Here is a 14,653-nt window from a genome sequence, read left to right on the forward strand (position 1 = left end):
GCTGCTTCCCTGTTTGTTCAGATGACACTCTGGTGTCAAAGACCATTACATAAAAGGTGGGAAGCATCTGAGTAGTCAAGGTGATGGCATGGGCGGTTTACTCATTTCTGAATGATATCCTGGAGTGGACAGTTCTGACGCCTCCCAAACAGGTCAATGATCTGAACAGATTGTGGCAACATAATCCTGTGTGGCATAAACAAATAGATACCCATTCTATTTCATGGAGACAGACTGTGAGTGGCTGCGGGGCCAACCCTCTCTGACACCTCTCCTCTTTCCCAGATGGGCCCCAGTCTGGTGAGGAGGACTTGGACGGCGGTGTGATGAAACCCCCCATGTTGCTCCCGCCTGACAGCAGCCCCACCCACCGGCTTCAGCACAGCTGGATGAGCCAGGCTGCGGGTCAGGAGTGAGGGCGCACGGCTGGGTGAAAAGGTCAGCTAACAGCCAGCAACCATCCTTTTTGTGCATGTGTTTGTTTCTGCGTGTGTTTAACAGAACAGATAATGGGTCGATGAGTACGGCTGCGGTGGTGGTGTTGTATGTGTGAATGTAAACATGTTTGAACACAATGGATTGTGCTTCAAGCCATATACCATAAAAAGGGTGCAATTTTTCTCTGCGGGCAAATCAATGACCCAAAGCGCAATTAGGCCACAACAGATTGGCCATAGAGGAGAAAGTACAATTGACTCACCACTGATATTAGCTGGATAGTATACAGTGTGGTGACAAATAAAAAGGAAAAAAACAACATCAAGTTTTGGTCAACAAGTCTCTGGAACTCTGCAGGAGGAGCGGATGCCACTCTTCTGAAGGCCATTCCCTTATTTGGTGTTATGATGATGGCTTTCTAACATGTTGCTCCAAAATCCCTCATAGGAAGGCCATAGCATGTGACACACATCATTTTCATACAGTTGCGTTACCCCTTGTTCCCTGTATGGAAGCATATGTTTTGTTTTGTTATGAAATGACACATCTAAACTGTCTTTTAGGGGCAGAAAGTTAAATAACACACGCATCCTGTCTCTGCACTGTACCTTGAATGAGATGAGATCTCGCTCAGGTCGCCGATGCTTCCTTCCGTCACATGACTAGACATAATGGCAGAGGCGTAGCCCTGTGGCAGGTACAGTTTCCCATGGTCGTCTTCTGACGCCCCGTCCTCATGGTGCTCCGAGACCCAGGGGTGTCCCTGCTCCCCCACCCTGCCCTGCAGCAACACCCGGGCCCCAGGGGCCACGCAGGGATTAGTGTCGATGCCGCTGTCTGTGGACGCCCCTTTGATGTAAGTGAGGCCCAGCATCTCCTGGTCCATCAAGTCTCCAGAGCCAAAGTGCTTATCGTCGCTGTTGCTGGAGGCGTTGCTTGAGAGAGTGTTGCTACTTGAGTGGCTTGAGTTTTTATCGCCCGTCTGGTTTAAAGAGAGAGCAGGAGGGGTGAAGGAGACAGAAATACAGTAAATCAGACGAGGTCAAACAGCAGGTGCAAATAATTCTTACGGTTGTTTTAACATGCTTGGGGCACCAGAGGGGGATGGGTTTACCCATCAAGCTACATCACATGTTTATGTGTCCCTGACTGAGGCGACAGCTGGTTTTCTTGAGGCCCATGATACTGTCAGGCTCGTTGACAGTAACAGGAAGGAATACAAACAGAAGATGCATACTTTGTTTATGACCTCTTTTTTTCCCCCCTTCATTATGCTATTCTTAAAGGCGGAATGAAGAAAAAAAAAAAAATCTATAGACTCATATAAATAGAAGTGTGTGTCTATCTGCAGAGACCATGCCCTCTGAATTTTCTTATTTTGCTGTGTTCGGGACGTTTCTGATTGTCAACCTTTGGGCAGTGGGTGCATAGCCCCCAGCCAACAGCACACAGGGTGTGAGTGCAGGAAAAAAGCAGCGACCTGGTTCCAGATCGCTAGCACGCATCCAAGAGGAAGCTATAAGCCGGGGAGGAGGGGCCAACTTTGAATGTTTGTGTTTACAAACCGCAACCAACAAATCCTACTCATTCTGCCTTTAACATTGTTAAATCATGGAAGCTACTTACAATTACATCACATCAGAAACAGCTACTCTGATTTGAAAAAAACAAGCTCTGTGCATTAGGGAAGAGAGCGCCATGGGAATGGTTTAAATTTTCATCCACTGGCCTGGGTTAATGCAACACTGGCTGAAAGCACTGAAAGATGTGGTTAGCTGTATCTGCCAGCCTCCAGCATCAAAGGAGAAACAAAAGACAGAAGGAGAGGTGGAGTATGGGCCAAGAAAAAAAAAAAAAAAAAAAGTGAGAGGGGAATAAGGAGAAAGGGGAAAATGAGAGGCTCGAGCCCTTAATATATTCAACCTTCTAGGAAAATGTGTCCTAGAAAAGTGTGAGACAACCAGAAACGGTGATGAGATGAGACGCCCGTTAGCATGCTGATGAAGGGAAAGTGATAAGTGCGGCTGGAGGGGACGACATGAGGTTGAATGCCCCAAATTGAGCTGCTGGTTGTTGCAAAGCCCACAAACAAGGGCAATGTGACCTCACCCAGATTCAAACACTGATGAGGGGTAAACCAGGTCTGACAGTGCAGAGTTGGGCAGTGCAAAACCCTCTACTGCAAACACAGCACACATGCTGTGGAGGCTGTAAAAAAACTTTCAAACATTGTGCCCTTCAAAACAAGTCGACTGTGAATTTCTAAACACGTGTATTAAATGTCATGTGGGCAGATTCTGTAAAAACTGAAATTAAAAGTAGGACAGACATTTACCCTGGACAGCTTGTTGGGAGAGTCTTTTCCTCCTTCTCTTTGCTTCAGAGGGTTCAGGATCTTGGTGGAGGGGATGTGCCATTTGGCCTCTGTGGAGCGAAGTAGCAGTTACTTATATAGCGTGAATCAGAAAGCCCTGGGTCACATGCCTTTTGAAACATTACATTTCTAGATACGATATGCACCTGAATCAGGACAGCCTTGATGAAAGAACATCGGACTCACCTGCAGACCTGGTCCTCTCCAGGGTGGGCTCCCTCTCCCTGTGGATCTCTCCGTCACCCCCCTGCATGTCGCCCGCCCGCTCATGGAGGATAGGGGAGGGACACCTAGAGAATGAAAGAAAGAAAGAAAGAAAGAAAGAAAGAAAGAAAGAGGAGGGAAATGGGCTGTAAATTATTTTCTGTCTATAGAGTGAGCTCTGTATTCTAGTCAGAGAAGGGCTTCAATAGATTCACCACAGATGTACAGCAATTAGCTCAAGATCATTTGAGGTCGAATCACTTGAGCTTATAATAGAATAAAGAAGCTGCCAGACAACGCTGACAAGAGACCTCCTTTCATTCGACTCTGCATGCCAGGCGCCCTCTTGCTCTTGGTAAAAGGGAAAGAGCGGCTAATTTTTCAATGCGGGTCTTAATTAAACCTTAAAGAGCTAATAAAGGTTGCGACAGATGAATAGAGGTCCCGTGATCTTTAGCCAAGACTCTAACTGGAGATCAATCGGCCAGCCGACGTGTCTGTTGTTCTGCATCGTGGCAGCTCTGACGGGGGAACAGTGATCCCTGCGAGCTCAGTGCACTTTTGAGGCCTCTGACAGAGAAGCAGCAGTGTGGAGCTAAGCCTCTTGTCATGGTCCGTAACCACTTACAGACAGACATTGGTCTCTGATGGATTCTGCTCATGTACAAGACTCAGCCTGACACATGTAATGCCTGTGCAGTCTGAAGCCACGCTGCCCTGCAAACCATCATATGATTGAAAGCAGCCTCCAGGATTTCAGTTCTTTTGAGATTATCTTCACCAAAAGATTTCTTTTTCAATAGCTTTCTCCAAAATTACAGTGTAGTTTGGTAAAGTGGTACTTCAGTCGCAGTGGAATATACTGAAGGACAAGAAAGAATTCTTTATAATCACTTCCTATTATTCTAAAGTGCTCATCCTTTTTTTTTATATTCTGAACCGAAGAAGGAAGATGTACTCAAAAGTTACAACAACGAAAAACACTGTACTTGGCTTGGATTTTTAATGGCCATAAAACCGAATGGCTTAATTTACAAAAGTGCCCATTTATGTTTGAGGTAACCTTTATATTCCTCTGAATGAAATCTTGAAACCAAGGCTATGGGATGATTGAATGGAAACTATAATAATGCATGTTGGATGAAAAAACATCTCATACATGAAACTCATCATCCTCCATCCTCTTCCCTTTTTTAAAACTCAGGATGTGGTATTACACCAAGGCAGGCATAATTTTATTGTTTTGTTGGATCACTTCCTGCAAAAAAAGGGTGACGACTGGCCAAAAGTGTGCTGATGATTTGGTCATTTCATGTGGAAAAATTGCTGTCATTTTGCAAAATTGCATGTTCTCAGAAATAGCGCTGGGACTGATTGTAGCTGCATTCATCACTGCAAACCGCCACTTAGAGGCTCTTTCAAAAGAAGTAACACCGCTGTGGTCCCGTACCCGTCATATCCAGGCTGCTGCGACCAGGTGCCGCTGCCGCAGGGTCCTGGATCGCTGGAGGAGGACTGGTTACTGGGGGAGCTGCGGTAGTGCTGGTCTCCCTTGTTACATGAGGTGACCTGGGGGTTCTCCATATCCTGCATTGTCCTGTCGAAACAGAGGGGCAAAAGATACACAAGTGTAAAAAGCACTGTCATAGATGGTCAAAACTCGGGCTGTATATGAGATTATTACATATATTCAATTTTGGGCTACAACTAATTGTTTAATCATTTATAAAATGTCTGAAAATTTTGGACAATGATCAGGGTGACCAGAGTCCAGGGTGAAAAATGTTTTATCAACCAACAATCTAAGAACCAGATGATATGTAATTAAAATGATATAAAACAAAAAAAGCAGTGACTCTTTTGGCATTTTTGCTTGAGAAGAGAGATTAGTTGATTGTAAAAATTGTGGACCACTCATTTTCTGTCAATCAAGTTATTGCTAAGCTAATAAATAAATTAAACTATTTTATACTCAAAGCCTGAATTAGATTTTTGACTCTCCACAAGCTGAAATTTCACAACAAACTAGAAAAACGCCTCCCTCTCGCTGCCCAGCGTTAATGACTTTATTACTGGGTGTCACTCCAGTGAATAGTCCCTTGCATGTGAGCACCGTGGTTCATTTCTAAGAAAATGTGAGAACTGTCAGTGAGGGAGAAGGTGTCTTGTTCTCCAAAGACAAACAGAAACAGAGATTAGTTATGGTAATGAGCCTGAGAGAGTAATCCAGATGGTGGGGCCCTGTTTGTATGTAGAGTAAAGACAGAAGTGGCTGAATGTTAGAGGATGCTCGACATTTCTGCTTTGAAACTCAAACTTGACTCTGCTCTTGAAATAGCATTTCACACATTACCTGTTAAAGGAAGTTTAATCATTTACTATTCTCTCAGCTCAACATATCCAAAGTGTATTTCACGCTCTTGCAATAAGCCCCAACCTGACTTAATATCTTGAGACAAGAGGTTTTTTTGCTTACTTTCACCTAGACTAACCTGAGCTAGAGTGAACGAGACTACACGAAATAGAACATTAGTTACTAGTTACGTACTGTAACTCCAGATTCTATGAGTTGCCTATAGGCTATCGCTAGTGGGTTCATCCTTTGCTCGTGCGGCACTGAGGCTTAGAGGGCTGCGCCTGTTCATTTTGAAAGAGCAACTACCAATGGGGAAACTCAACACTCGACTGACCAATGGTGTAACTTCATCACTCACTCACTCACTCACTCAGTAAGTCATGGACAGACTTTCGCGTCTTTAGGGCTGCTGCAGTCCAGCCAAAAATAAACACTGGATTCGAGTTATGTCTGCTGCCTGGAGGCCTTCCTTTTAACCAACACACCAAAGTGGGTTAGATGACCAGATGGAAATAAGACTACAACAACATGTGCAGGATGGCTTTCACATTAAATCTCCAGCCAGGTCTAGCTTTATTCTCTGTGCCTTTCATCTCTCTTTTCTCTTATGGATTTGTTTGATTATGATTAGTTTAGGATTGGCTCTGTACTAAGCTGACATCCCAGATGACAAAATGTTTGTATTTTCTCCCTTCTTTTTTAAATATTTAAATCCAAATATCAACACATTACAGAGGAACATTCAGAGATCAGAAATACGAAGGTATATTTCATAAAAATATAAAATAATTCAAAAATCACAATATAAACGTCCATTTCCAAGGCGATGAATTCTTAGCATCAAGCCTTTCTGCTTTGTCATCAGGTTTCCTTTGTCTGGACCTCCATGGGAAACTCACTAAACTGTCAGTAACTCAGTCGCAGCACACATCATCGAACGCTTTGGCCAGATCGCTACATTTCCTCCCTGGCTGAGGAGTTAGTCTCCTCGGCCGAGTCCAGGCACTTTAATGTGAAACAGCAGCAGCTGCTCTTTGTTCTCCTTCTCTTCCTCCCCTAACATAATGTACATTTCGAGGGGGGGTATTAAACATAATTTTTCTCTCTGCGCTGCAATAACATTCGAGGCTACAGAGATTAGCGGTCTGTCTCAGTTGGCTGCATAGAAGGTGTCATATTTTACGGTGCCAAATCTGGATTCAGCTCTATGTGTGGATGGGATGATGCTTTATTTGAGCTATCAAGACTCACAAGTGACCTACAGACCAGTGGTTCCCAACCTTTTCTGTCAGACGTCCCCCCCACAGCCCTGTCGGATGAACTCCAGTACCCTTTCACTGACACCACCTGTCACGTTCCAAACACTTGTTCAAATCACTTGAATTTACACTGTGTTGTTATTCAACACTATTAATGATATACAAGTGGATATTGTTACGATAATGTTTTAATACAATTGAGCTGTCAATGTTTCGGTCAGTTTGGTCAAGTCTGCATTCGTACAACCACCACATAGAGTGGCAGAAGCTGGATGTTTCAACCATGTATCCATTACTTTTAGCTGTCTATTAAAGTCGAGATGAAATGAAAAATTACCTTTTAACCCTTTTAGGTCACATCCCTGGTCATATTGTGCACCTATCTAACAATATATGCCAAAACAATTACAGAAAAAATATATTTCTTTGTATTCTTATATCAAAATCCAATCATGTTTTCCTCCTGTAAAACAAAGGTGTGCTTACATACCCTTGAGCCAACCGATTTCAACCAGTAATATCATGACATCTGCCCATCAATCAATCTCCAGCGTTTCGCAGCACAGAGCTAAGATCCACCAGTTAGTCAGCTAGCAACCGCATGGTACGTTGGTTGTGACTCGCCCACTTTTCAACACTCAAATCAAATTCCTCCCAACGTTATGTCCCACCTGCTTCTCCTGTTTCACCTGGAAATACGCCACGATACGGACGTTAGATACTCTCAAAATGCTGTTTCGTCTCCACTTTAACCATTCATTCATTGGGCTATTTTTAGGGCCATTTCAATCTTTTATCAATTCAAATATTTAAAAGTAAACTGCTCAGACTTTTCTGTTTATTTGCTGAATAGTTTTCACATACTCTCAATCCCAACACATAGTGATCAGCTGACTGTATGTTTTTATTTCTTTTTTTCAAATTAGTTGAGCTACTACTACAATCTTTCCAAATACTCCCTGGTAGCTGCAGAATTACCACCTTGGGTACAAGTACCCCTGGTTGGGAGTTACTGCTATAGAATAATACACATGCCCAGTTTCTTTTCTGCATGTCCACACAACATGTATAAGCTAAGGGCTAAAAAAAAAAAAAAAAAAAAAAAATCAAATCTGTATGTCGATTTATTTTTCTAGAATATGTGACTGTATAATGTTCCCCTTCCTGTCACCCTCCCTCCCTCTGCTTTCTATGACTCCTTCATCCCCCTCCTCTACTCCCACTCCCTCAGGGGTGCTACATATCGTGGTCCAGGGTAGAGCACTCTCTTTGTTTCTGCAGTAATTGGATGAGATGAGCCGAGCTGTGTCAGTGTCCCCATCACCTCCTCCTCTGCAGGGTGCAGGAAGAGGGAGGGAGCGGCGAGTAGGAGGGATACGGAGGGAGGAAGAAAGGAGCGAGGGAGAATGGAGTGCTCCCACTGCCAGGGACTCTGATTAGGCAGAGAAGGCGGCCATTATCCCAGTATAGTCAGAACAGGCAACACCAGGGGGGGTCGGTGTGACACACTGGAAAGGTTATCATGACTGTGGGGGTTTCATTAGAATGAACAAATCACTGCTTTACACGGCTCAATGGAGATGTCCAAAAGAGACACAGCCTCGGACAGGAACAAAGTCTGACTGTGGCCTTATCATCTAAAAGGGAGATGAAAGCGAAGCCGTGAATTCATTGGACTAAAATGCTCCATTTATATGTATGCAACTAACTGAACACAATAACAGCCCCTCAAAGTGTTACTGCGGCTCTTTTCTAAATCAGAAAGGCTGAGAGTTCAAAGATTTCATCTCAAAGGGTTGGATCTTTTGAACGTCATGATGTTTGATCTCAAGCTTTTGCTCTGAGTAGAAAGCTTGACTTCCCAAAAATGTCTTAAAAGCATACTTTTGTTCATTAGTTTTGTTCAATTTTTGCATTCACTTACTTTTTTTTTGCACCACTGAAAATAGTTGCTGTGACTTTATCTTTTACTTTGTTATTTTCACTCTCACAAAAGACAAAAGGTGAACAGTTGTAGTTGTTATCTGTATAATGCTTTATTGGAGTCTTATTGTACGTACTATGTGAGGTGGAAGCTTCCTGCTGAATAAGATCTGACTGATGAAAGTTGAGATTGTTAGCTAGTGGTCAAAACCTTTCTTTGGAAATGACATTCATAAAAAATTGACCACGTATTGACCTACAATTAGTACGTTGTTTTATAGGCAGACAAAGGATATCTTGTTTTAGCTCTTGCAGTGGATCAACATGAAACAGAGAACAAAACTTCTTTCATAATGTAAATTCATAGTCTTTTACAGTCTAGCATTATCGGTTCTGATGCAAGCTTACTGTCACCTGATCACTCTAAATGGAGGCATCACCTTTACCAACAAGAGTTGGAAAGGAGTTGAACAAGAGAAGAAGGGCAGTGGAGAGAGGAACAAGGTTTTACCTGGACCCATCTGGCAACTTCCTGTCAAAGGAGGTGCTTCGTGGGATAGCTGCCTGGTGCTGCTGGAGGATCTGCTGGCACTGGAGGCGGTCAGGGCCCTGCGTGGGCGAGCCTCGGGATAGAGGTGCCCCAGCGGCTGTGGGCACCCGATGCCAGGTGGTGTTTCTACGGAAGGGTGTCTTGTACTCGCAGGGTGTACCCTCGCTGTCCACCTTGTACTCCACCATGGGTATGCGGTAGAGCTCGGAGCAGCCCCTGAGAGAGGATGGGGAAGGAAACAATGAAGAAGAAGACGGTCAGCAATGAGGCCGAGATGAAAACATCCCAGTTGCACTGCAGATTGCATTTCTTATGATGCCTAAAATCTCAGCGAACTGCTTCAGGCAGAATTCATTATTTTTTTACAAGCATTTAGCTGCTTAGCTGCCATGTTCACCAGTGAGTTGCTAGCTTTGTCAGTGTCACGTTTGGTGCTGCTGAGCAGGTAGTGTGCAGTGTTTTCATCTGAGCTGAGCAAAGCTGCATGTTGCAGCTGGAAGTGAGGTTGATGAGAGTGAACATAAGCAATGAGAAGAAGACACAAGGGGGGACCAGCAGAGCTGGCTGATAATTCTCTGTGACCTCTTACACATTACACATTTTTATAAATAACATAGAAATATTGATTATTGCAGCTTTGATCTGATGAAATCTTACAACTGCCTGAACAATTCCAATTATTACTATGGAGAAGACAGTAGATTAATCAACGACCAAATCATTTTAATGTAATAAATCCTATTATTTTACAATATCGCATGATTCCGCAATTACTACTTCAGCAGCGCGCATAGATCTACATTTGATTTAAAAAATGTAATTCATTGTTGAATTAATAGCACAAATTACATTCATTATTAGTCATTATGATTATTGCATCCGACAATAAATCCACATTAAAAGATTGTGATGATTATTCGTCGTGTAATAACCTTACATTATATGTTTTATTACATTTTTTTCGCCCATTAAATTGAAGTACAACATTTGCACCTGTCACAGTACTTGATACTGTACAGCACAGCTGACCCTGATGTCCTCCACCATGACTACACCAAAACACACTAATGCTGTCAGAAATACTTAGCCAGAGGCAGACATCTAGATGTAGTGTGTACATGTGCACACACATGCCCGCACATGGACAACAATAAACACTCTCACAGTTGCATGTGCACACTGAGGGCTTACGGGCATATCAGAGACACTTAGAAAACAGTGGAAAACACTTTGCCTATTTTAATAGAGCCGAAAATCTCAGCTTGCCACTTAATCAGATATGGGTCTCTCCTGAGTAGCTCTACACAGGAGGCTTCTCCTCCCTCCATCTCCATCCCATTACTGCTAACAACACTGAGGATCTCAGGGATGGACAAGGCCTGTGATGCCATTTCATGCAACATTAATCTTTGGGGCTGGGCAGAGGCTTGGTGTGTATATTTGGAAGGGCAGGGGGGGTTTACAGGGTGGTGGGTCAGGGTTAAACAGCCCGGGTGCTCTGCTAGCTCTCCAAAAGGATCTCAAGCATGACCCTAATGATTACACTGGCCTCCCCCTCCAAAGTCCAGAATCCACTGGGGGGTGGAAAGCTGTGTATACTCTGCTGTGGTCATACATGTGCACACAGCGGAGCTTGAGGAGGGTGCGCTGGCTGATTGCAAAGGCTGTGGTGGAGGGGGCGAGTAATCCCTCTCAGAGAGACCTTTTCATCAAACTGGGCCATGGGTGGCTGGGCTGTTTACAGCCGGTCTCCCACCAGAGCTGTGGGTGTTACACGATCTAACAAGGAGATCATGTTTGGCTTCCTCCTCCACCACCGTGTCACCCGTCTCTCACATCTGGTCAATGTCATCGGCAAGATGGCCTCATCCATGATGAAGGACTGTCAATGGTAAGCTCTACATCCTGCATGGTTTACATTATTTATTTACTGCATGTGTGTAGCATGCATCACTAGTTTGATATATGGGTGAGAGTAATGAGTGGCATTACGGCAATGAAACAGGAATGCATCTTGTTGGGCGGAGCTACTGAATGTGTACGAGGAGTTCACATGTTGTTGGTTTACCAGATAAAATCATTATCCTACTTACTTTCATTGTGTCACCTGAGGTCTTTCAATCACCTTTTGTTAATGTCAGAAGAAAAGGATGCTAACAAGAGTGTTAAATCCCCCCAGACTGTTGATCAATTTGTTTTTTTAACACGGTCTTCTAACCCACTCATTACCTTGATTAACTGTGTGTGTGTGGTCATGCCAGGTTGCCACACCTCATTACTCTCTGAACAGGCTAAACCTAGCTAACAGCTTGTCAACAGGAAAGGTCTCGGCCATTGTCTCTTGCTCTGCTTTTTGCACCAGAAGGACCAAGAACTGACAAGGTAAATTTCTCCTGATCCTAATATTCTCTCTCAGCGGCACTGCTAGCTCAGTTGGAAGGGGGAAATTCCCATCGTATTGGCCTGATGTATGTGGAATGTGCTTCTTTTTTGTAATGTATAGGGGGGACTCTTGGACTGTGTATAAATCATGGAGAACGAGCAGGAAACGTGTGTTTGGTCAACAGTTAAACCCGAGGTGGAGGCTGGTGGTGGAGGAGAGGCTGTTAGACACATCCAGCCTGCCATAAGGAGAGGAGGAAGCCAGGAACTGGTGAGAAATAATACTGTCTGCTTCCTCTCGATTCCACCAAGAAGTACTGCTGCACTCTTCCAGCTAAATGTGATGGGCTATAAATTATACCACAATGGCCTACATAAGCTCGTAGAGAAGGAGAGCATCTACAACTTAAAACCAACATCCAGTCAACTACAAAATACAGCCATGTGTGACTTACTGTGTGACGTGACCAAAATAACATCATTGCTCATTTAAAATTTCAAAAAAAAGAAGAGTTCGGCTCAATTTGTTGGACGTGAACAATCAGCTCCTTCAGCCATTGGTTCTTAACAAATTACAATAGACCAGTGTGACAACAGGACCTTAGACCTCAGTCAGGGAGCTGTCACTCTGATGACATGGCCAGTGACTGAGGGACATGCTAATCCATTCCCACAGTCAGAGTCCATGTCACAGCAAAGAGCCACAGAGGTTGTGACCTCCACCAGCCCTCTGCAGAGCATTGCCAGGAGGTTCATTAAATAAGGTGTAAGGTGTGCTTAAAAGTGCATAGGATTGCAAAAAAAAGAGAGAGGAAAAAAAAAAACCTTTCAGTGATTTCTTTGCGAACTGATCTAAAGGGAAGAACGGCTCCTGTGAAGAATGTGTGGGGATTAAGCCGAGCAATTTGTGATGCAGGTTTTCAGAGTTTTGCTTTAGCTGTGCTCTTTTTCACAGGGTGTCGGCATGGGAAGTGAGAAATCCGGCTTAACTTCAGTCCAGATGAAAATCCATGATGACAAGTCTGATGACACTTGAAAGGAAAGGTCACAAGTGGCCATCTGAATGTCACAGGCAATACTCATTATCAGCAGGGGACTGGTGCAGGTTGAACCCACTTATATTCGGGTTACCCCCCATTTTAAAACACAAAACTTTGTGATTAAAACTGAAAATGTAAAATATGTTATAATAAAAAACATAAAAGGCTGATACTCTTTGCTTTTTTGTTTCTGTTACTGTTTGTATGTCTTGTAGTAATCATCCATGTTGGTCCATATTGTACTGATCCTTTTGTTTACTCTTCCATCTCTGATGACCATATATCAAAACATACAATCACTGCCATGTTCTGTACGTTGCATTCCTGTTTGAAACAGCTAATCTTTTTCATCTTTTTCTCATTAGTTTGATCCAAGGCTAACATGTTGAACTTGTTTAAAGCTTTTCAGAGTGATGATGGAAAAGCCTCTAGTATTGCACTGGGCTAAAACCACATCCTTCCTCCAGTGTAAATAAATACAGTACTAGGTAAGGCTAATATTAGAGGCATACTATATCTCCACTGGCTTCAGGCTGAGCGTGTTAAAACCTCTGAGTAGCTTTAGGAGGTTTGCTGCTAAAGAGTGCTACACCGTGATCTAAATGTTCCCTTGTTTCTTCTTTAATTCAATAATAATCTTAGCAACCAGCCGACGCCATGAATCCTCATAGAATCTTGAGGAATCACAAAATAAAGAAGACTAAATGATATTCTGACAATTTAAAAACAGTAAAGGGGAAACACACTCCTTCTAGCCCCAACATGTGCTTATGAAAACATTTTTCCTTGTCATGGTAGCAGTATGGAGCCAGGGTACATTGTGCGGAGGTCATGAGAGTCTTGTCCATTGTTGTTAGACTAACCCCCATCTCTCTGGCCACAGGGGACTGGCTGGGGCCGTCGGGCCCCTGCTGAATTCCTTTCCTTTGAGATAATAGTTGAGAAACTGGAGCACTTATTGTTGACTGCAACACTCTAGCAACTCAAAGACGCAGCAGCCAAAAAGAGTTGAGGGCCCTCGAGATTCTTCACCTGACCTCTCACCTCTTGATTTGTTGGAGCCTTGGGAGAAAATTCACAGGACCCGAGACGGGGCCTTTCGGTTCTCATGGGATCATGATGAGGAACTGTGTTTCAGTAAGATGGGGAAATCTCCCAGTAGAGTTCAACAGCTCTGCCCAGTATAGCCTTCTACTGTAATACCTACTAATCTGTCTGTTAGCAACGCCATATATGGGACAAACTCAGTGAATTATGCATCATACCACCCATTATGGACAAACAGCATTATATAATGCATACTAATGCTATGTTGCATGTGTATTTTTTAAAACCATCTTATATCGGCGCTTTACAAATAAAATGTACTATTAATATTATTACTATTAAAGTACCTTCACAAGCTTCGCTGGTGTCAGTGAAACCAAGCCAGATGTCTTCCACTGGCACAAACACCGTGTCAAAAGCCTCCTTTACAGAGTCCTCCATCCTGTAACCACATCTCCAGGGAGCCGGACACACGCTTGTCAACACAGAACCCATTTTGGAAGATGTTTGTTTTGTCTGCTTTCTGCTTCCCTGAACTGCAATTATGATTGTATCATCATGTATCATCACAGATCGTGGTAAGAGGATTAGACGTCGGTTCTGCCAGAGAGGCTGCTGTGTTGGATTCACACACGAGGCATGTTAGCCCACCATCTGGGGGAGCAAATATGTTGCTCCTCTGTTGCCAGACCAGAACTCAAAGTTGAATCACAGCGAAACACGTGCCTTCTACGCAGTCTTTGACACAATGACACACATGCACAGCTGTTTAAGATCGTATTCATACAGAACATTTAGCAAGGCTGCCATTAATATAATTTACCAAAAATATACATAAGACTTAATCTTCTATGAACAGATTTAATCTAAAATCCCTCATCCACCAGCGATTTATCAAAATTCTGCAGTGATCAACACTTTTGTTTATCTGCTTAGAAATGCACAGGGTTAACAAATATGCGCACAGAATAAATGTACATTGCGATTGTTAATTATTGTCGTCTGCTGGTTTTTGATTTTAATTACTAGCTAACAACATTAGCATTACCTGCAACATCACAAACAGAAAATTCTATTAAG

General features: G+C 43.3%; 1 protein-coding gene across 1 annotated transcript in view; it reads right to left on the minus strand.

The window, feature by feature from the left end:
* sipa1l2 (signal induced proliferation associated 1 like 2) overlaps positions 1-14,653 on the minus strand; it is a 50,760-nt gene that overhangs the window by 13,985 nt on the left and 22,122 nt on the right. Inside the window, exons 10-14 of the mRNA XM_070916534.1 lie at positions 9,066-9,320; positions 4,467-4,613; positions 2,999-3,102; positions 2,774-2,862; positions 1,047-1,420 (exon numbers count right to left, since the gene is read on the minus strand). Of these exons, the coding sequence (XP_070772635.1) occupies positions 1,047-1,420; positions 2,774-2,862; positions 2,999-3,102; positions 4,467-4,613; positions 9,066-9,320 (969 nt within the window). The remainder of the gene's footprint in view (positions 1-1,046; positions 1,421-2,773; positions 2,863-2,998; positions 3,103-4,466; positions 4,614-9,065; positions 9,321-14,653) is intronic.

The sequence above is a fragment of the Enoplosus armatus genome, chromosome 12 (assembly GCF_043641665.1).
Source record: "Enoplosus armatus isolate fEnoArm2 chromosome 12, fEnoArm2.hap1, whole genome shotgun sequence".
Lineage (NCBI taxonomy): Eukaryota > Metazoa > Chordata > Actinopteri > Centrarchiformes > Enoplosidae > Enoplosus > Enoplosus armatus.